The following is a 23,416-nucleotide window of genomic DNA, read 5'->3' on the forward strand; positions in this document are numbered from 1 at the left end:
CATTACCTTGTTTGATTAGCACTTTGCACCACTTTGCAAATGGTTTCATGCCTTTACAGCTGTCACAACTACATTTTCAAAGGATGCTTTATGTTACTTTCAACCACCTGGAACTTGATTCCTCAGACTGAAAATCAATGAAGGGTTTTAGCTGCAGGTGCGCAGAGAGAGAACGATTGTCAAGACTTTGCCACTGATCTTGTATTTGCATAATGTGCTTTATCTCTATCATGTCACAGAGAATTGCCAACCCTGCATTGCAGAATATCTCAAACTTTCACTGATGCCACAAAACTCAATCTGTCGGTTCTCTTTATCGGGTTAAAGTTCCTGGCACTGAAAGTGAAGTTGTGCAATTCACAAAATTTTTCTGGACTTGCATTTAAAAGTTTAGAAGTTTGCATAATTGGCAAACGAACACATTTTGTGGATTTTATTAAAAATGAGTGAGTGAGTTAATAAAGAGATACCAATTGTTCATGGAGAAATTTAACATTTTCCACATTGTGAAAGTATAAAGATTTAGACCAATATGCTGATGCTAAAGCAAATTTAAAAAATGGGGTATACTCATCTGAGAATTGTTTATCACTGCATCACGGAGAAGGTGCAAGTCTAGGGCTGAGCCAATATAAAGTAAAGCTGCTTAATTACAAAAAAGATGAGGTAGATGGGTCCTGCTGCAGTGTAGGGTATACTTTTGAACCATAACATACTTTAATAGCTCTGCACATTTCTGAAAGAAGCAAGGATATGTAACATTTTCTGTCACTTGAAATATAATTCTGAAAATATTTGACCATTTGTAATGGGCTTATGTACCAAACCAGAAGCAGATCTCTGATTATATCACTTTTCACTGATGTTCTCAGACTGAAATCTCTTACAAAAGAGCACTTTGCACTATTTATAAGAGCAGCTACAAAATATAATGCATTTACTCAAGGGTAGAAACCTGATTTGCTTTTAAGTAACTAATTCAAAGACATGTCTAAACCTACAGTACATCTGTGCTTTTTAATACTATCATGATACGTGTGTTGATTCCTCTTATCTTTTCTTGGGGAAAATAGAACTGCAAATGTAACACAGTACTTTATCATGTAAAATTTTCTGTTAATGTGAATACTTAGTAATACTGAATATAAGGCTAACTCTTCAGGAAGTAGGAGAGGACCTTTTTTTATTCATTAGAAATCTTGTTTATTAGTAATTGTGTCTTGGAGAAAACTGTTAAAAACAAGCCGTGCTTTCTCATAGCCAAACCCTATACAAACTCAGTCACATTTAACACAGAACAGTGTCAATGTATTGTCTAATAATCAAGCACTTTACTAATTACTGTGCCTCTAGTCCTTCTGTATCTAATTCTTATCAGAAATAGTGTAATTTAGTAGAAAAGAAATCCACAATTTATAGACAAATTAACCAATGAAAATGTGCTGCACCTGCTCCTAAAAAGCAAAGCAAAGCAAACACACCATTTATGACATCCAAAGGATCAAAATAACCTACGATTATATGCCAAAAGATAGAATGTCAACCACTATTTCATTTTGAAGCGTGTACCGATTACATAGTCTAACAGTGTGTGTAGGTGCAGGATCATTTTCAGAAATTCTTGGAAAATATAAGAATATGCCCCTCAAGGCCTTCTGTAGCTCTTCACCCAAACCCACTCATGATTAGAGAGCACCATTAATGTTTGCCTTGCAAGAGGAGGCAGTGCATACTTTAAACTCTTCATCTTTGGCTTAGAGATATATTCACATTAAGAGACATGCTATGCAGATTCTCCTTAGTAAGAGGAAAGTCCCGCGTTTGTCAGGTGACTCATTTTACCACAGTGCAGAAAACCTCATTTCACAGTGCTTAGAGGCCTGCCTTTGATTTATAAATCATTTGCACTCAGAAAGAAAATGTCATTCAGTCATTCTCAAATCTAACTCATAGTTACCCCAGAGCCTTTTTATTCAAGATCTGGGTACTCACTAGACGACATGCTATTCAGCAAAACTGCTTAATTAAAAATAAGACAAAGTTCTTTTCTAAAGAGTAGAAACACATTACCCAAATATCTACGTATGGATTTATGCAACCTTCGGTCAAATTGTCAGCTGCATATGGAAAAAAAACAAAACAAAACCAAAAACCCCCTCAGATTGATACAATTTAGAACTTCACAGTTGCTGAAAAATAGGACAGTGTTGGATTTCTCAACCTCCTGCTGACGCAGACAAATCATTTGTGCTTACACCACCGAGTTGAAATAATCATTTTAATGTATGTCATGGTAGTCAATAAACAGTGCTCTCTCTTGTTCCAGTAGCAATAACATTTCAAAACATATTTCTAAAAAGAATGGATGTGCTGAAATGTAAAACTAGGGTTCTTATGAATATATTTTAAATTTCAAATAGATCAAAAGCCCTACCACAAAATATTTGATATCTGATAATTGTTACTAAATTGACTTGACATTGCAAGTGCTGTGATTACATGATTTCATAAATAATGTAAAACGAATGCAGAGGAAAATAAAATAAATATTTTTAGCAGTACATCTTCCTTTTGTTGCACATCTTTCTGATTCAGTGGGTACACCACTAACATTGACCCTAAACACTGAATAACCTACTTATAAATAATGAATAAAGGCATTAATAAGTTATTTCAATGATGCTTTTATTGAACAAGGTCAAAGTGTTTTTCGTCCATGTTTATACCTCCCACCCTTTATAACATCTTGTGCTTTCTTTAAAAAGTACACTGCAGTGGAGGCACTGCATGTTTACAGCACGCACTAACTTGAAGAAACAGTGTGGGATGAATAATATGTACAAAATAGCATGTTCTGTCACTGCTGCCCTCTTGCCCTCCATGAGCTTCCCCTGCACTGTGGAGATAAATATAGAGTGTGTCCACTTCCCTCCGGGACTTACAGTGTGCTGATATCAGAGCAAAGTTGCTGACAGATGTTGGACCAGTACTGGTTGTCATTTGGCTTAAGAAAATAGCCATGTCAACAAATACTTTCAGTTGATCCATCAGCTTAGAGGCCGGAGTGTAACAAAAGTTCCACCATGCTGTGGCCTTATAATACTACTTTCACAGATTGTTAGCAGATTCATCAATACAAGTTTGAGTGGACCTTTTTTGTTGTTGTCGTTGTAATAGAGGCCAAAGATTAGAGCCTTGCAGTCAATTTAGCCACTAGTTGAGAGTACAGCCCCTGCAAATTGGTTCTTTCTATACCTTCTTTTTGATATTTAGGAAATAAAATATATATCTGTACCTGTACCAGGTTAATCATCTTAGTTTAGACCATTTAGTGTATGAATTTTGATAACCGATATGATGCACAGCACCAGTTAAATGGAATATCATGAATTAAGTGAATCAAAGGGGCAACATGTTGATTCGACATGGTGTGCAAAACGTTTTAATTCTAATTTTTGTCATGCAGTTGGTCAAAGTTATTTCAGAACATCCCTCTGCTGTTTCACCAAATTGAATTCACCCCCAAAAAAATATTCTAATGGATATTATAACATAAAAACTAGTTTATGTTACAATTTCTTATTTATTTTTTCTTTTTTAACAGCATATAATACTTTATAACGTGCCTAAGTAACCATTAAAAGAAAAGGAGGACACATTTCATTGCTGACTACAATTCTAACAATAAATGTGTGGCAGGGTTCGATTTTGCGTTGTTACAAAAAGGAAAAGCATGCAACATCAAACATAACTACAGCCATCAAATACATCAAATAGTTTCTGTAAAAAAACAAAACTGATCTCCAGTACAAATGCTGCCAGATCTGTCACGTGAAAGTAGAATGTACTGGCCAACATTACATGAATAAATTCATATAGGCTTTTTTAAAAACATGTTTCGGTATCTATATGTGGCATGTGAATATAGCTTTTTGATAAATCCCATTTAGATTACAACATATTTTATTTGGGGTGTCTTGTGGTATACTATCATTATAGAAAGTACATAACACAGGAAGATACACCACAGTCTTCTTTAATCCAATCTAATTTCACACACCACCATGCAGATGTCTTTCTAATTAACATCAGAGCATATCCCCTTGAGTATGTTTGAAACCCATTATAAGACTACACAGCAATCTGGGAAATTGCTTTCTATCATTTTGTTTCATCTTATGCTTCTTTGATACCCAAATATCCAACAGTACCATTTTAGTAACATGGCATAGATTAGCAACTCTATTGCTACTGGGTTGTTGATTTAAAACCGAAAAATCAAGAACTCAAAATGTTAAAAAGACCTGGCACGCTGCTGTGGCTTCTGCTACTTAATTGAATCAACATGATGCTTCAGGGTTTGGACTGATATTTTAACATAAGTCCAAGCTGACATGTCCATCATGTCTCAAATGACATGTTTTCTCTGGAAGACTTTGGCCAGGGAGTACACGGCATCGTTTCATCTATCCAAGTTATACCTGAACTAAAAGATTGTGTTTTAAAGTGTTTTAAAAAGCTAGGTAATGGAAAACTGTCCTATGGCACAGACATAGCAAACTCTGTACTGTGTGTAGACCTTTTAATCATATTTGCCAGTTGTTATGGCTGGCTTAAAGAAACTGTGGGTGTACTCACACTAGGGTATGTGTGCAGCGTCCAAGCACATTTGACCCCCAAAGTTCAGTTTGTTTGACTAATGTATTCACTTTGCTCTATGTGAACAGTGCCCTGGGCCAGGTGCCCTGGCACTGTTCCTGGAAAGTCCTGGCCCAGGGCACTCTGGGACATATTTGTATAAAATATCTACAGTACAGGACTGTCTATTTTTATGGTCTCTTAGCACATATCTACTGTTCTCCAGTATAGTGTTCTACTGCTATACTGTTCTCCAGTATAGATATTTATCTACTCTGACAGAAAAGTCAGACAGACAGCATGTGTTCACTGACATCTGAGAGGGGGAACTTGATTCGCACGAGCTTCACACAAAAAACAGTTCAGCCTAATTTTCCCAGCAGTACACAATGGTGAAGCCAGGACTCGTCACAAAATCTAGCCCAAAGCTGCTCCCCGATAATAACCTATAGACTCACCAAATCCCTGATGAGTTATCCAGGCTGAGCAAAAAGACATCATTGCATCTGAAATGAATTTTAAAAGAAGAAACAATCAGAATCAGAATCAGAAAGGGGTTTATTGCCAGATGTTGAGGAGGTTTACAACATTAGGAAATTGCTGCGGTGCTTCAGTGCAACATACTGTCATAAAAATATAAAAATAAGAATAAGAATTAAAAGTGCTAAGTGGATAGATATATACATGATATATACATGAGTGCAGGTGGTGATCAGTGCCAAACATGGAATGATGCAGTGAACACAGCGTAGGGTCATGTGTTAGTGGTGGGAACAGTCATACGGTTATTGTTCATGTGTCCGACAGCAGAGGGGAAGAAACTGTTCTTATGGCGAGAGGTTCTGGTGCGAATGGACCGGAGCCTCCTGCCTGAGGGGAGCAGGTCAAACAGACTGTGTCCAGGGTGAGAAGGGTCAGCTGAGATCCGAGCTGCACGCCGCAGTGTCCTGGAGGTGTACAGGTCCTGCAGAGATGGGAGTCTGCAGCCAATCACCTTCTCAGCAGAGCGCACAACACGCTGCAGTCTCTGTTTGTCCCTGATAGTGGCTCCAGCGTACCACACAGTGATGGAGGAGGTGAGGATGGACTCGATGATTGCAGTGTAGAACTGCATCATCGTCCGTGTTGGCAGGTTGAATTTCTTCAGCTGCCTCAGGAAGTACATCCTCTGCTGGGCTTTTTTAATGACGGAAGTGATGGTGGGCTCCCACTTCAGGTCCTGGGTGATGGTGGTACCCAGGAAGCGGAACGAGTCCACAGAGGTGATGGGGGTGTCAGTCAGGATGATGGGGGGGAGTGGAGCTGTGTGCTTCCTGAAGTCCACAATAATCTCCACTGTCTTCTGGGCATTTAGCACCAGGTTGTTGTGGCTGCACCAGGACACCAGACGTTCAACCTCCCTCCTGTAGGCAGACTCATCCCCGTCCGAGATGAGTCCGATAACGGTGGTGTCATCTGCAAACTTGATTAGCTTGACAGACTGGTGGGTGGAGGTGCAGCAGTTGGTGTACAGGGAGAAGAGCAGAGGAGAAAGAACACAGCCCTGAGGGGAGCCGGTGCTGATGGTCCGGGAGTCCGAGACATTCTTTCCCAGCCTCACATGCTGCTTCCTGTCCGTCAGGAAGTCAGTGATCCACCGGCAGATGGGATCAGGCACATTCATCTGGGAAAGCTTGCCTTGGAGATGGTCTGGAAGGATGGTGTTGAAGGCAGAGCTGAAGTCCACAAACAGGATCCTGGCGTAGGTTCCTGGGGAGTCCAGGAACCTACCAATGTGTACCAATGTGTATATGCACACACATACAGTACAACCACATATAGGTATAATAACTGAGACTGCTTTTATGAAATGGGGCAGATAAAAGCTTTAGATATGAAAAATGGCACAGATGCTTGCCATAATCAAGACAAATTGCATTGATAGATAGGGAATAGGGGCCATTCATCTTCTTCCCCCAAATAAAAAAGCCATTCATGTTCATGTGCAGTCTCTATCATGTACCGCGTATACACTTAGTCAACATGTTGTTCCTTTGTAATGTTTTACACCTGGTACAGGCAGGAGTCGTCTTTAATTCACCCAATCTACTGAAAATAGCAAAAATGGAAGAAATCTGTTAGTCTGGGCCATCTCTGCGGCTCTGCAGTATATAATAATTATAATGGGATATTATACTGTAATTGAACCCCTGAAGAGAAATTCATTTCCTTTCATCCCGTCAGACCTGCACACTGAGGTGAGTGCACAGCATCAGTGACAGAAAAGCACCTCAGGGACTTTGGGGTGGGAGATTTAGAGTCTTGCTCCAGGACACTTTAGCATGGTGGTTGCTCTAACATGGGACTGAATGTGAGCCTTTTCAAGCAGGGTCAGTCCCTTTAATGATTTCAGTGCGAGGTTTCCCTCTTTCTCTTCCCAGTGCTTCTCTCCCTCACACTCACTCACTGCATTCTGATAAGACAGGAGAAACATTATCTGTAAAAACAGATAATGTACCAATAACAAAGCGCTGCAGCTCATTTATAGTAACATTTTACACCACTGAATGGTCACGATTCTACCTGTGCTCTTCTTTTTCTAGCTTAGAACCAATTCCATCCATCCATTTTCTCTCACTGCACCGGTTTAAAAGCAGGACAATTTGCCAGTTTATAGCAGGCTTTTGGTGAACTGATTTGCATAAATCATGTTGTTTACAATTTACTAAATCAATGGGGTATATTTTTTTTATCTCTGTGTACAGGTATCACCATGGGCTGGTTTTGTTTTTTGTTTTTTTTTAAGTTTCTTAATTCTTTGATCTCATGTGCCATTATCTGGTTGACGTAAACCACCTTGATCACACTACGGAGGCTGAGCATTGCTGATCTTTAGAGACTACTGGTCAGCACCATAGCTGTACAGAGAACTAATAATGGAACAACACTGCTGTTCAAAGCAGATGGGATTTCAAAGCTCTGAGAAACTCAAGCTGGTTTTGTAATTATTAACTGATTGTGTATGAAGCCTAATAAATAATTTGCTGCCATGCAACAAAGCACCCAGGGTGTTGATGTATTCATTTAACACTGAAAAAAATGTCAAGTATCCATTGATAGAAATTGGCTCAACGTTAAAACTATAGAAGAAAAATTAGTTTGGTGATATTTCTCTCTATTTTCCTTGTGTATTTCTATCCTCCATATGAAAATGATGTCTGTTTGGTTAGGGCATCCCAATAAACTTAGTATTTATGTACCTGCATCTTTGTCACGCTGCCAGCCTGGGGCTATTTTGTGCGCTTCTGTGCTACTCTTCACCAGCCACATGAGCTGAGCTGCAATCAGCTATGATGGTGGGGAATATTTAATGTTCATGGGAGCAACGTTTTTCCCACGGGTGTCAAATGAGAGGGAATATTAGTGTTCCGAACTATTAAGGGAACAGAGACCGGAGCTGACAGTGGAAGACACAAGAGGAGATCAGCAGTCTCCTGAGCAACGGATATTTTTAGAGGTGATTTTTCAATTTGGCTCAGAAGTTGAGAATTGTATAGGATAAGTGTTAGGAAACACATACAGCTCTTGAAGGTTTTCACAGTAGCTGCATCAAAAGTAGGAGCATTGCATCTGGCATGTATTTGAAAATTTGAAAGATTCATCAGGACAGTTACAACACTGAAGATCAGTGTTTGGTGTTGAAACCCAGCAGCTCAGTCTCTTTCGCTCTTTCACTGATTGTTATTGTACAGGTAGTTTTAATGTAGCCAACAATAAAATGTAACTATAATTCAATATGTACCTGGAGAAGTACATTTCATCGTTTTCATAGGATTACTCTACAGTTGCATTTAGTTATTTCATAACTGTCTCTGCATGTTGTTGGTCAGCTTGCTGAGTTTAAGGAAAGTGTTGAAAAGTGGTGTACAGATAAGAAGGGGCCAGTCCTTCAAGGCATCCCTCTAACTACATCCTGTCTGATAGCAAGATGGAATCAGGCGAGTAGTTTATTGAAAAATCTGATTCTTGTAGAGACTGGTCTAATTTAATAATATTAATATAAAATTTGCAATAAGCAAGACCTATAATTAGGCCAATTAAAAGCCACTTAGATTGTGTAAAAATGCCATTCATGAACTGCCTGGCATAGCTGAATCATATATTTATATATAAATATATTTTTCTGCATTAGTCTATAGTCTTTTTGGAAAGGAAAAAAAAAAAAGTATCTTGCTCAGTGGCTGCTTCCGTCTTAGGATTTGAGCCATGACTAAAGATATGGTTATTTGACTAATGTCCATTAGTCAAATAACCATATCTTTAGTCATGTTATATAACAGTAGTAAAAAGAAAAATAAAGAGGAAAAAAATCAAATGCATAGATAAATCAGCGGTGAAATAAACTGCCATGTGTACCCTAGCGCTAACAGAGTTACACCAGTGGTCCCGTGGAGGACCCAGTTTTGTGCACATCCGGTCCTTCTGGTATTCTCTGTGCAAGTTAAACAATGCTGCAGCCTGCCGCCGTGATGTGAGAAGAGAAGAAAAGGAAGGGATGAGTGCTCTGCTTCGATATAGCAGATGTTGTGGGAATGGGGGACTGAAGTACCAGTGAGGCAAAGACATAGAGTCTAATGATTGATAGAGTCTCTGAGAGCCGAGCTGCTGCAAAATTTCCCATGTGATGTGAGTGTAACGACAGCGAGTTACGCAGATAAACCTCTGTTTCACTTTAATCAAAGACTGAACCGTCAGGAGCTTTTATTTTGTAAAAAGATACGCAAATATCATGACTTATAACATACTGTACAACCTTTCCTACATACTTCTAAATATTTAATTCCACTTACCGTTCACTAAAACAACCCTAGATTTACACGCATTAACCTTTGTAGATCCATGATTAAAACTACAGGATGGGAAGCACAAAGAGAGACGGTGAATAACCATTAGAGGTTCATGGTTCACTACTTTCAGTACTGATTGAAGCCAGCAATGCCACTTCAGGTTTTAAAATTGCATAGTGTAACTCTGACTCTCTGTCTTTTTGTTAAAACTGAGGACAGAGCTCATCATCGGCAACAGTCAGGTTTCTTCATGCTCATAAAGAATGCATTTCCTCCATGACAGTAAAACACATAGCAGGAGCCATCTGAATCTCCTGCAGATTCAGAACACTAACTACTTTTAGTGAAAACCTACTCTTAAAGACAAACTATAAATGGACCAAAATGGACTGACAACCTGTCAACATTACTACAAACTCCAAATCCTCTCCTTAAACACATCTAAACACAGATCTGTCACTCCACTATTACATAATGAACTCGCCCTTTTATTCAGGCTAGTACACTAACCTTGCCCAGTGGTTATCTACAAGATTTACTTCTAGGACTGCAGTTATACTGACTAAACAGACTGATGACAGTTTGGTTAACAAGGCTTACTGAGAAGACATTTTCAGAAATATTACAATATCATAACTTCACATCAGATTTTGGCAACAACAGAACAGCCAGTATTGCTCGCTACTATAATCAATATTGAACAACTATGTGAAACGTGTTTAAAGAAAGTCTTCCAGATCACTTTGTGAGCAGTGTGCTCTAACTGCTCACAAAGTTTTATTGGCTTGATAAAGTAATTTGTTGTGTAATCTTGCAACACCAGACAGCAAACAGATGGCTTTGAAAACATGCCTATGCCACCTTGCCTGAGTAATCATTACTCTTCACAGAGAAACCTACCTTACAACGTGCTCAAAAGCCAAAGCGTAAAATAAATAAACTTAACTTCACCTGCCTAAAATATAAATTAGGAGTGTTATGATGATGTGGAGTATAATGCCATGTGCTTTGGAAGCTTTGAAATTCCAGATTACTAAATGATGACTCGGTTAATTGTGATATTCAAGTTGTGCTTTTTTGGCATATAAAAACAAGTAAATTAGATGTTCAGATTTGATTGAACTATTGCTTGAGTGCAGAAGGAAACATTACTTAACAACAAGACATCAACCAGTGCACACAACAGGATGAATCTGTTTCTCCAGTAAAAGAACTTCTAATCCATTTACTGAAAAGGGAATTTAAATGTAAGCCGGAACTGCTGTGTTGCACTCATGACATACATGACCAGCAGAAATCTATACATGAAAAACAAGAAACAGTTTCAGTAGAACAGCATTGTTATATTTCCTCCAGGATAAAATAAAACAGTAGTGCAAGCCACTGACTTATCTCCCGTTTGACTTAACCAAATGTGACTTTTTGTAACCATGAGTCAAGTAGCCCAACGTCATTCATTTCGTGGCATCCTCTATTTTTTACTGATATTTCCACTTTCACAACCTATTAGTAACTGAGCAGGGGCAGGCTTTGTTTTATGGTGTGAGTATGGCTGCCATGAACTGGACTAGGGGGGTATTATTTCTGCATTGATTGCTCATTGGGCGGGCTTTGTACTGGGTCCCGAAAGGGAAATTCATTAGCATGTGCATATTCTCTGTGGCATTTTGGCAGGGTGACAAAACAGTTATCCTGAAATGTTGCATTGGGAGTTAAACAGCCTTAGCTTGTTGGTAACCAGGGGACATCCCCTCTTGCCTTTAGATTTGTGTTCAATAGAATGTAAGAAGGTGTGGATGCTCTTTAAATTGATCCATGGAGAATTGCTGTAGCTATAAATTGGTACATATATTCTTTCATGATAATTTCCTTGGCAAAACCCATCAGCCATTCCCACATTGTTGCAATTTCATCATGGCTGCTGATGAAATGGATTCACCCTTTACAGTCCTCAGTTAATACACAATTCTAATCTCATAAATCTCTTTTCTTTGATTTTATTTTTTTATTTTTGGTGCCTCAGAATTTAGAGTGTGTTGTTTGCTGTTAAGAAGGTTAGTGGTTTGATCCCCAGTTTCTACATCTATAATTTATGTTAAAGTGTCTTCGGGCAAGATAAAGAAACACAAGTAGCGCTTTATTCATCCATTTGGGTTTGCATGTGTGCATGTGTCTGTGATTGCAGCTTGTAGAGCAGAAAGCGTTTCAAGTGCTGTCGGAGTAATAAAACATTATATTATAATCCATTTACCATGGAATAAACTAGGAAAGGGAAAGCTGTTACTAACTAACAAACCAAACTAATGTGATAGTCTAGTTACATGGTTTAAATCTGCTGTGAGACTGAACGTCTCATAGCAAGAAGGTCTGAATCTGAGAAAGGCCTCTTTATTAGGTTGATTAGTGATTCTAAAAAAATGTTGGTGTGACAATAAGTGGTTATCTGTCACTCTGGTAACCTGTCAAAAAATGACATTAAAAAAAAAAATTGATGACAGGGTGTACACCAGCATGAGAGAGTTGAGCCAAGGATAGAAAAAAAATCTTTGTGCATTTAACACATGAAAATCACCAAATTACACAGGAACAAATTGTCACCAGTTGAATGTTAAAATAAGATAAGATACCTTTATTAGTCCCACAAGGGGAAATTTCATTAAACTATTTGTATGTGTCCAAGTGGTAAAAGAATAATCCTTCCACCTGCACAGCACTAAGCAGCTGCACTGTCATTCAACCGTTAGAGCATCATGTACTGTGTCATTACAGTTATCTTGTTTTACGTAGAACCAAGACAGTCCACATTTTTTAAATAAATAAAGTAAATAAATGAGGAGTGAAAAGAGTTTGAAATTTACTGCAAAATTTCTACCCGTGAAATGTATTCAGTGGTTAAAACTTTTTTATTAAAACTGTTGTTTTCTAGGATGAAATAAAGGCCAAATTGGCCAAAACTTCAATAAGCTAATGGGATTTTTCAAATTATTAGCTTCAAAGAGTCAGCGATGCAAATTTCAATACTGCATCCAATTTTGAAACAGCGTTTCAGTTTTCCGCTTCACTATGCCTAAAATATAACGGCCGGAATTTGCTAGTTGCTGTTGCTGCTGGTCATTATCTAAATAGATAATTAATCAATATCACAGGACAATCTTGTATATTACCCCGAAGCAATTATCTGACTAACTGAATTGGAAATTGAAGTAACGTATTTCATTTCTGTTTCTTTTTTTCTACTTCCCTTTCAAACGTGGTACAATCCTGGGACAAGTACCAGATTTTTTATTTTTTTTTTTTTTAAATTGAAACAATCCATGTAATAGAAAAAAAAAAATGCAAGAACAAAAGGAAACAGTTCCCAGTTAGAAAATTTGTGTAGTAGCAAATGCTACTGCCCCCCTGGTCTCACTGTCAGAATCATAACCTGAATTGATGGTTAGTCCCGTCTCCAAAATGCCTTTTTTTTTTGTCCAAGGAAAACCTTTTTTTTAATGCCTTGCATCCCTCATTCCGTGAAATATTGCACCAGTGCACATTTAATAGTGCATTTATCATAAAAAAAGTCCAGAAGATTGAAAAAAGATATGGGTTAAAAGACGACAAAGGCAAAATTTGAGTTAAATTGCATCGTAAACATGTTCTCCTAATGAAACATTTGGAAACATTGTTTTTGTTTTGTTTGTTTTCTTTCAATCAGGTGGTTTGTGCATTTCCCAGTCAGTGAAAATACCACGTGAACCAAGATCTGGAGAGTTTGACAAGATTATCCGGAGGCTGAGTGAGAACCCCAATGCTCGAGTAGTCATTATCTTTGCCAATGAGGATGACATCAGGTGAGTACAGCAGAATCCTGAGTACTGTCAAGTAACATAATGTTTATCCAGACTTATCTCAACTACTGTTTTTAACACTTGCTTAACACCACATACCTATTTTTATGTCATGGGAAATAAATTTAAATGAGATATAGTTCTTCAAGAAATTCAAAGCTGCACGACGAGCAGGCATGTGTTAAATCAGCGGGCTAATTAGTGGGTAGCTCAGTAGGTACAGTGGCCGCCCCATGATTGGAAGGTCGGGGGTTTGAATCCACTGAACGGCTACCCTGAGGTACCCCTGAGCAAGGTACCGTCCCTACACACTGCTCCCCGGGCGCCTGCTTAGTGGCTGCCCACTGCTTCACTGAGTGAATGGGTGAAATGCAGAGAAAAACAAGTAATTTCCCCACGGGGATCAATAAAGTATATATCATTATTATTATTATTATTATTATTAATAAATCAGAGGTTCCCAAAGTATGGGGCCCGTTGGGAGCACGCACTGGGCTCTCCAAATCACGGACCTACAGAATCCCACATTCTTGATTTTTAGTTCACAAACACTTCTTGTAATTACTAACTACTCCTGACATTTTGGAGATGTTAGCTCTTTATTAGGGGTGCAACGATACACAAAATTCACGGTTCGGCTCGATACTTTGGTGTCACGGTTCGATATTTTTTCGATACAAAAAAAATGTTCATGTCTTTTTAATTTGTCATTTATTAAAATTAGAAATATTTATATTTTAACTCAAAAGTACAGTTTTTAAATTTAATGTTGCTGAAACAACAAAATAATAATAATAAAAAAAAATCTGATGGAGAAATCACTCATCTTTGGAAAAGAGAGTTTATTACAGAGAAATGGCTCTTTCCAAAATAAAAGCTATACTATACGCTTCTTCTGGGCTATATTCTCAGCAGCATATTAAACATATCATGTCCCCATAAGGAGAATAATGTGCTAACGGCTGTCTAAATGACGCGGGTAAAGTTTGTAGCATGCGTGCTTGTTGTTTTTGTCTGCTTCCACTTGTCTTTGCACTAGGATGATGTCGGCGTAAATGTGCAGTCATATTCGTTTTGTTCCCACTAGTGCTGTCAGCGTTAATCTCGTTAAAATGACATTAACGCCATAATGCGGCAAATCTCCGTTAACGAGTTACCACGGATTGCCCCGTGCTTGGGGCTGGACGGCGACAACACGTTAACAAGCTAACTGCGCTAACGCACTAGTTCCCACCAATTGAGCATTGCGTGGCACATCTGACATATACTGTTTTACTTTTGTCCATGACGCGCTTACCATCAGGGTCATGCTTCACATGAAAACCAAGATAGTTCCAAACGCCAGATCTGAATGAGGGTGGGGGGGAGGGTTCAATTTCGGGTAGCGTTGAGGCAGTTGCCATGTTGCAACGAGTTTAGCTTCTGTCTTGCTAGCTTGCACTGCGCTCAGTGGATCTGTGCTCGACAGTGCAGCCTAGGCGGAGTAGTCGAACGCAGATCCACTGAGCGCTCAACACAGACAGCATCGTCAGAAGACAAGTTGATAAAATAAATAAAACATTTTGTTCAATATTGATACGAGTATTGTTGCACCCCTACTCTTTATACAGTAAAGTAATTTGATTCGAAATTGATTCGAAATGTCGTTTACGTGTGGACGAAAGGCCCAAACGCATAAAAACAGCTGCACTTTCAAAAATACCTGTGTAGGTGTGGACGTAGCGTGAAAGAGTTAGTAGTTTATTATATTGCTACCTGTAATTTATTGCAGTTTACTTTTATTTGTTTAATTGTTTACTAAATGTTTGGGTTGTGAAATAAACCGCAATGGAGTTTGAAAATAAAATATGGGTGTGTGTGGTTGGAGGGTTTGTGCTGGGGGGGATTTTTCTTGTGAAACAAAGGCGGCCCAGCAAAAAAAGTTTGGGAACCACTGTGTTAAATACTGCAGACTGTATTAGAATGTGTGTTATAGATTTATTGATTATATTACCTTTCTAAATATAATGTCCTACTCAGATGTTGATATTTATGAGTTACAAATCTGAAATCTGGTTATACTTGAATATGCTCAGTTCAACAAAATTCTATTTTTTTTTTGTATAGCTCACCAGACTGAGAGCCTATTAGAAAACATTTGGCGATAGTGAGGAATGGGAAACCCCCCACACACACTTTTAGCAGGAAAAATCTCACAGACTGTGGGTGAGGGAGCACAAACTTCCTCTGTGTCTGGTCAGAATGGAATAGCTAAGAGAAGAAAATAAACAGCATAGAGAATCAGCAAACAGGGCAAAGCACAAAAAGAAGGCAAAGTTAATGACATGCATTACTGATTTTCAAATGCACAGGAAGTGAAATAGAGGACAGGATCAGAGAGGTGTGGAGTGCAACATCAGAGGTCCCTCAGTACCCTTGGTCTTATACCAATGCTGTCATAGCTACAAAAGACAAATGAAATAGTTAAAACAAAATCTAATCATGAGTATCTACATTTATTCGAGAATTTTGGTAAAATATAATGGCTGATGGCTGATTTTAAAATAGAAATACATGAAATAACTTGCTAGTTACCAGAATCAGATGTTTTTTAGCTGATCAGCCATGACCAGTTACAGCCCATTCAGCTGAGTGTATATTCAATTGACTATTGATCCGCCGTAGCTAGCATGCACCTGGCCAGAAACATTACTACTGCATTGCCTCCATTCAGACCACATCAACTTAACTGTTCCACTCAGCAGCAAAATGCTGTGTAAGCTCGTGATTAAATATAAACAAGATATTACAAATGTAACATGCAAAGGGCTGTAATTGTATCTGGCAGCTGTAAAATGCTAATGCAGTAGCCGATAATTGCTTAGAGTAGCCTCTGCTGTTTCCTCATTTTCAACTCTCTGCCAATCTATGTATAAACTCAGTCAATCCTCACTCTTTATTGTGTTGTAATAGTTTAATTTAAAGTAATTGGTGTTTAACATTTATTAGCTCCAACTCGTACATGATGTACTGAGCTCACACAGCGCTGTTTGAGATACACAAAAAAGCTGCACACGGTGGGTACTAACACCAACATCAAAAACCATGTTGGAGATGTAATTATAGAGCAAGCCGTAACATGTAAAATTTGTTAGATAAAGTGAAATTCATTTTTAATTAAATCGTATTTGAACAAATGGCTCTGTAAAGTAACTTGGAGCACTTTTTTTCAGAGAATTGTTTTGACTGAAAAAAAAAAAAAACATAGAAGGAGAAAATTGTAAAATTGTAAACTGTAAAAATGTATTGAATCACCAAAGTTTTTTATCAAGAATAAGTCTGTACATCTAAATATTATATATGTTTACTAAAAAAGATATATTCACCTTTCACAGCAAAATGTTTTTTATCCAGCTACGTTTATTTATCCCTTTCAGGTACAGGTTACTTTGCAAGCCCAGAGTTTCTATATAAAGGGAAAACAACATACAGCATACCCAACAAAACCAGTCAGGTTTGTTAATGCAGCAATGAATGGTGATTCTGTATCACAAGTACTTATATACTTAGTGTGTCAGGGAGGGATTGATTACTTTACTTCATTTTATGATAATATTTTCAAAATAATTTTGAATATTTCGTCCAATCACCCATATCCCTTCTATCCTGGTAAAGAACTTTAATCCAATTTGGCATCTGTTCTGCTGTCCCCAACTATTACAGTATACAACAGTAATGTTAAAAGTGTCCCCGCTTTTATTTGCAGGGAAACAAATGTATCAATTACAATGTATTATCTACTATCAAGATGAATTAAATGAAATAAATTGCTGTAGGCTGAATTAAGAAAGAAAAAAAACTTGTGGCTTTGTAAGGGGAAATGTTTCCCTGCAACCATTCAGTAGGCCAGTGTATTCACAGTGGAAAAGGGCAGTGATTTGGGGCAGTCTCTTGATAATGACCGGGGCAGACGTCCCAGTGCTCATTGACTTAATCCGGTCCTGATAACAGGTAATAGTCTGGATATATAGTAATTACAGAAAGCCAGAGGGATCACAGTACGGCATGCCTTCTCTATCCTTGAACTCAGGCAGTGTGAGCCTTCAGAAGACTAATAGGAACCCAAAATTGCCTACAAAGAAGGTATAGGAGACTGTGCTGTTTTGATGAAGCCCTTTAATATGATACAATAATTATATTACACTGCTATTTCAAGGTCATAGAAGTATAAGAAATAATATTTGCTGGGTAGCCTTTCACAGTCTAGATAGGTAGGTATGCTTGCACAATACAGAGATTACTCTGTGTGGAAATAACGTGACCTATGTAATAAATACATACATATAAAACTAATAAAATTAATTGTCACTGTAAAAATGTAACATTGAATTTTTTTAATTGGTTAGTTTGTGCACCATTTTGTCATTTTCAACACCTGAAATTTATGTTTGACTTTACCACAGGTAAATAAAATTGCAGTGCTTCTATAATAAATATGTTTACATCAGCACTAAATTAAACGGCAGTGTTTAATGTAAAATGTGACCAAGTGATCAAAAAGCAAGAAATGCAAGTAACAAAGAATAAACAACCAAAATATCAGATTTGTTAGCAAACTAGCTATATAAAGATTTTTACTTCAACATAATTCAGATTTTAGACCTTGTAAATACCATTTAAATTGAGTTTAGAACTGAACCTGGATTGTGAAAATAAATAGGAAGTGTAGGTGCTCATTCATGATCACGAATCAGTGCCTCTTACTTCATACTGCATTATTTTATATTATACTTCTCAGTCTGTGTATTCATATCACCATTACTGTAATCTCCTGACAGTGAAAAAAAAAAATAGATTTCTCTTTCTTTTTTCTACATGGTGGGCATAATTGCATTTTAAGACAAGCTCATTTCACTAAATGTTGGGAGACCAGACTCAGAAAAAATCATTACCAGTCAAACATAAAACCTTGCAGTCATAAAGCTAAAGTAAAGAAACATAAAGTTAGATGGATGAGTCACTGCTTGCCAAGTCAATTTTTTACAAAAGTAAAAAAAATGCTAACATTATACCTTAGTTTTACTTCAACTTGAATTCATACAAAAACAACATGCACTATGTGAAAATCTGAGTAAGCTGGTGGACACTTTTTGTGCAATATAAGGGCTGGTGTAAGAGTTGGTAGTTTTCCACATGCCAGGTGGCTGTGCTTAAATTTTATGTCACTATGCTTTCTCGATGCAACTCTGCTGCTGCAGCAGAGCTTATTGGCAGTTTTTTATGACTCCCCAAACTTACATCCATTGGCAACAAGCCTGGACAAATGTGGCAGGGGTATCATTCTGCCACAGCCAAGAAGAATTCCACTGCACTGGGAAGGAATAGTGATTCTATGATGGCTTTTCAATTTTGCTAAACTGCCTGAGTATAAAACTTTGTCTTAGAATACTCTAGTCATGAAACAGCCTGATTAAACACAGTATGAACATATGTGTAGGAAATATAGCAGAGAACAGCATTATTTCTATGGAACAAGTAAACATTACTTTATTTTTTTGTTTGTTTCAAAGGCGTCTCCTTCAAGCAGCTAAGAAGGCCAATCAGACAGGCCATTTCATCTGGGTAGGTTCAGACAGCTGGGGATCCAAAATTTCACCAATACTGCACCAAGAAGAGATGGCAGAGGGTGCTGTCACCATTCTACCCAAACGACAGTCCATCAAAGGTATTTGCACTGCCAAACTCTACCTCAGTGCTCAAAATATTCAATTTTCTTTGAAGAAAATCTTAGTTTGAAGTAAATTCTGTATTAATACTTGCACTTTACTGCATATTGTTGGTGTATGTTTGCCTCCTTTAGTAATCTCCATTCTACCTTGAAGATACCAGATTTGACAAAAACAATTTTTAAAATCAGGGCTTGACAGTGTTGATAATTGCCTTTGTCACCTCAGTAAAAGGTTAACTCTTAATGTTCACTTTTGAAAAATTTTGGATTACCATTAACTGAATTTGCACTGTTGCTGTTGGATTTGATTTCAGGTTTCGATCGCTACTTCATCAGCCGAACGCTAGAGAATAACAGAAGAAATATCTGGTTTGCAGAGTTTTGGGAGAATAACTTCCAGTGCAAGCTCAGTCGTCATGCTATGAAGAAAGGATCTGGTATCAAAAAATGTACAAGTGAGTCAACATTTATTGGCAGAGAGGGCACTCTGTCAATGTACAGCACTTGATCAATGACCAAGTTTATTGACTGGTTCTGCTGTGAATACATTGTGCGTTTGTGTGTGTGTGCGCGCGCGTGTGTGTGTGTGTGTGTAGCATGCACTGCTAAATTTATTTGTCATCAGGGAGAATGCAATCAGACTCTTCTAATTTAGGCTAAATGTAATGGGTGTTGATAAGTGAATGGGAATCTCTAATTTTCCAACAGAAATTAATGTGGCTGGCTAGTTCAATCTGCAGTGAGCGACAATGGCAATCACAAAGCTATACCACCAGATGTGCTGAAAATATAATCAATACTAAATCCAGTTGTCCCATTAGAAACAAGCTTTCAGGTCATTAAAATCAGTAGGTTATCCAGGCCTGTTTGCCACAGAAAAGAAGTAGTTTAAATCTGGCACTTTTAATGCTTGTAGGCAATCAGTTTCTGAAATAGCTGCCTATATATTAAAGGATCTTACATAATCAAACACAAAAAACCATTACTAAAAAGGCTGACTGTTCTGTACAACTGAGATATGTTCAATGCCCATCTATTGAGCCTTGATGACTAAAGACACTCTGTGAGTGATAATTGCTGCTGGGGATAGAAAATGAGGGCTGTGTCTTGTCATTTCCTTTTAAAACAGGCAATATTACATTAACTCCCCTTTACCCAGTGATTGGCCAGCTGTGTGACGGCGTGAAATTATCATGGTTTCAGTGTCTCTTACAAGATCATTTTCTTTCTCTCATTACAGAAAAAAAATTGTCGTGTTTCTTATTTACAGCAACACTCTAAATGACCTCCAAAAAATTGTAAAACCAAAAATTTTTATTGTCATTTAACCTACAAATCTCCTTAAGATGTACCTGCTTGGAACAACACTGTCCCCTTTTGATAGATCAATACATCATACAAAATAATTGTTTGTAAGCATAATACACTTCTAGTCCACTTATATATAAACTGCTTAGAGCTTGGATGTAAATCCAACCTATTAATCAGCTTCAACTGATATTTTCATATGACAACATTAGAACAATGACAAAATGTGAAACCTGATAAACCCACAGAGAAAAACCTCCACTTTTTTTTTTTTTTTTTTTTTTAAATCAAGCTTGTGTTTTGTTCATTTTCACTATTCTTAAAACAGTAGTTTTCTAATGATCAATTAATTCTATATTGTGATCAAATATGTCCTAGGCATGGTCACTACCTAATTAAATGTGACTCGTTTCCTTAGAAACAAGTTATGAAGAATCACAATTTATTCAGTAGAATTGGTTATAGGTTATAGAATGGTATAGAACATAGGATATATAGGACTTTGACTACAACAAGGTAAAAAAAAAAATCAGCAAAAACACTGCCTTAACTTCTAGCAAATAATCAGTGCAGTGCAACCAAAAACTTGTATGAGTGAGGGAAAATGAGAAGGTAATTTGATATAAAACTGGATGCTAAAAAAAGAAGAAGGAGGAAAATTCATTCTAGCACAATCAGATTCTCAGTGGAATCAATGACTCAAGATCTGACATAGAAACAGTCTCATGCTAATGTCAGTTTAATGGTTGTATTCATGTCAGGTGCCATTACCAGGAAAAGGCAGAAGCTGGGTAATCTCAATACTGTAATGTGCATGAGAAAAATCAAATTCAGAGCCACCAAATTTCAGGACATTAATGATGGTTCTTTATAAATGACGAACTGAAAAGTGTCTGTTATGGCACCAAGATTCAAAATTAGACTCATGTATTACGTAGACACGTCTTATCCTATTTTCATTGCATCAGTTTAACAATAACAATTCAGATTAATGTCTAAAACATTGGTCACCTCATTTAGAAGTATGCTAAACATGTCATATACAGTAAATTGTTCTGGACGAGATGCCTGCGTGGTCACAATTATGCATTCTGTGACTGCTTTCTGCAGAAAAAAGTGACTGTCAGCGTTTTGCAAGCTAAACACAATTCTTTCATTTGGAAAGATAAAGACAGTTTATGCTTTTTTGTAAAGTATGTAACTTTGTTACAGCTGCATTTTTGTATTTCGTTATTTCATTATTGTATTTCATTAGCAGTATAATGCATAACTACCTATTTCTAAAGTGTGTGGTTACAGTAAAGTTCAACAATATAATTTCAGGATTTTCCCTCCCACCAGGCGATGACTGCTTTTGTCTTAATTCCAGGTGATGTAGAACGCAGCAACCTCAAAATGCCACCAAATAACAAAGGAAAACACTAAATTAGTAAAACAGAACATGAGCTTGAACATGTAAGTTAAACAGTACCACGGTGACTTATTTCTAGTCTCTTAACAACACTGTGTTCTTGGTAAAACAGAGAGATGCTTCAAACAATCCACACTTTCATGAGATTTCTGTATTTATCTGTTGTCATGATGGCTGTTGTTGAGCTAAATTGCTGCTGCCCCTTTCTTCCTCTGAGTAGCCTCCAAGGTACAGCAAATTTTACGGGCAAGAGTTGCAGTAATTTCACTCAGATTCTTTTGTAAGTACTGTCACTACTACCCATTGTTACTTTTGCAAGAACGATCATTTCCTGTTCCCACTTCAAGAGTTTCTTAGTCACTGGAACACTCAACTGTAACATATCAACATGTGTGAGTTATCAAGAAACATCTTACAACAAACAAAAGGAAATAATTTAACCCTTAAAACCCCGTTGTTCCTGTGACTGCTTTTTATAAATTGGAGCTATGTGATATCACTCAAAAAAGATCTGTGAAAAAATAACCAACCAACCATCAATATGATTAGTTGAGCATGTAATTATCCCATTTGTATGATATCAAAGCATTTAATCACACAATGCAAGTTACTGACAAGTGATTTATGTACCATAACAGCAGGGTAGTAGTAGGTCATCTTCCACAACCAAAGCATTAAAGGATATTTGAGTTAGTGTGCAGGGAAAACAACGGAGAGTGTAGGTATGATTCACATTCTACTGCTGTCCTCATTCCCAGTGTTCTTGTATCTGTTGCCACAAAGGACAAGGTTTATTTTGCAGCTTCAGATCCACATTGTCACCTCCGAGCCACAGGTCATTTTACTGTTACATTCAACAACAAAGCCTTATAGAAAGCTACCTGTAAACAGCCGATAAACTGAGACTATACTGTCCTCCAGTTTCCCACTGTTTCTGCCATTATCAGTTCCATGTTTGGTGTCACTGATACTTGGAGGTCCCAGAACAGCGCCATACCACCAAATATAAATTACAGCAGATAGAAAAACAATCTGTGCTGACAGAATGCAGTTTAAAATGATGTTGGCAGACAATAGAAAATTTAACCAGCCACAATTCTTGAAAATCTTCAAAACAATATCGCAGAAAGAGGAAAAGCACACATTTTGCTGCAGTTTAGTTTGTTTTTTTTACAGTCTCCACAAAACTTGAATACGTTTTAGGTCACATTTATCCTCTTTCATAGGGTTCTGTATTTTTATAATCACCAGTTTAAAAAAAAAAATCTTACTAAAAGTTTGGACAGTTTTTTTTTTTTGGTTTTTTTTTTTGTGTGTGTGTGTGTGTGTGTGTGTGTGTGTGTGTGTGTGTGTGTGTGTGTGTGTGTGTGTGTGTGTGTGTGTGTGTGTGGGGGGGGGGGGGGGTTGTTTGTTTTGCACACAACCATAAAAAGCACCATAATACTCCCAGTTACAGAAACTAATTAGACCCCATAGGAAATCTGAAAGGTTCACATGTGAAATGCTGAATGTGCAGAATTCAACTTTGCCTTCTGAGCTATTCACACTTCACTGTACTTAACAGTATTTCATGCTAGTGAACCATAAAACATGATCCTGTTTTGCAGAGCAGGATGAACAAGAAATGGCTGTGAAAAAGCATAGACTTGTGAAAGGAGACAAGTCAGTCATAGCAGAGAGACACTGCACAGTATGA

The 23,416-nt window shown here is 37.5% G+C and overlaps 1 protein-coding gene across 3 annotated transcripts in view; it reads left to right on the top strand.

The window, feature by feature from the left end:
- LOC120718938 (metabotropic glutamate receptor 4-like) overlaps positions 1 to 23,416 on the top strand; it is a 191,021-nt gene that overhangs the window by 137,079 nt on the left and 30,526 nt on the right. For all 3 annotated transcript variants that reach the window (XM_040007702.1, XM_040007700.1, XM_040007701.1), the window contains 3 exons: positions 13,162 to 13,297; positions 18,844 to 18,998; positions 19,316 to 19,456. In XM_040007702.1, the coding sequence (XP_039863636.1) occupies positions 13,162 to 13,297; positions 18,844 to 18,998; positions 19,316 to 19,456 (432 nt within the window). The remainder of the gene's footprint in view (positions 1 to 13,161; positions 13,298 to 18,843; positions 18,999 to 19,315; positions 19,457 to 23,416) is intronic.

Source organism: Simochromis diagramma, unplaced genomic scaffold, assembly GCF_900408965.1.
Source record: "Simochromis diagramma unplaced genomic scaffold, fSimDia1.1 OVJJ01000545.1, whole genome shotgun sequence".
Lineage (NCBI taxonomy): Eukaryota > Metazoa > Chordata > Actinopteri > Cichliformes > Cichlidae > Simochromis > Simochromis diagramma.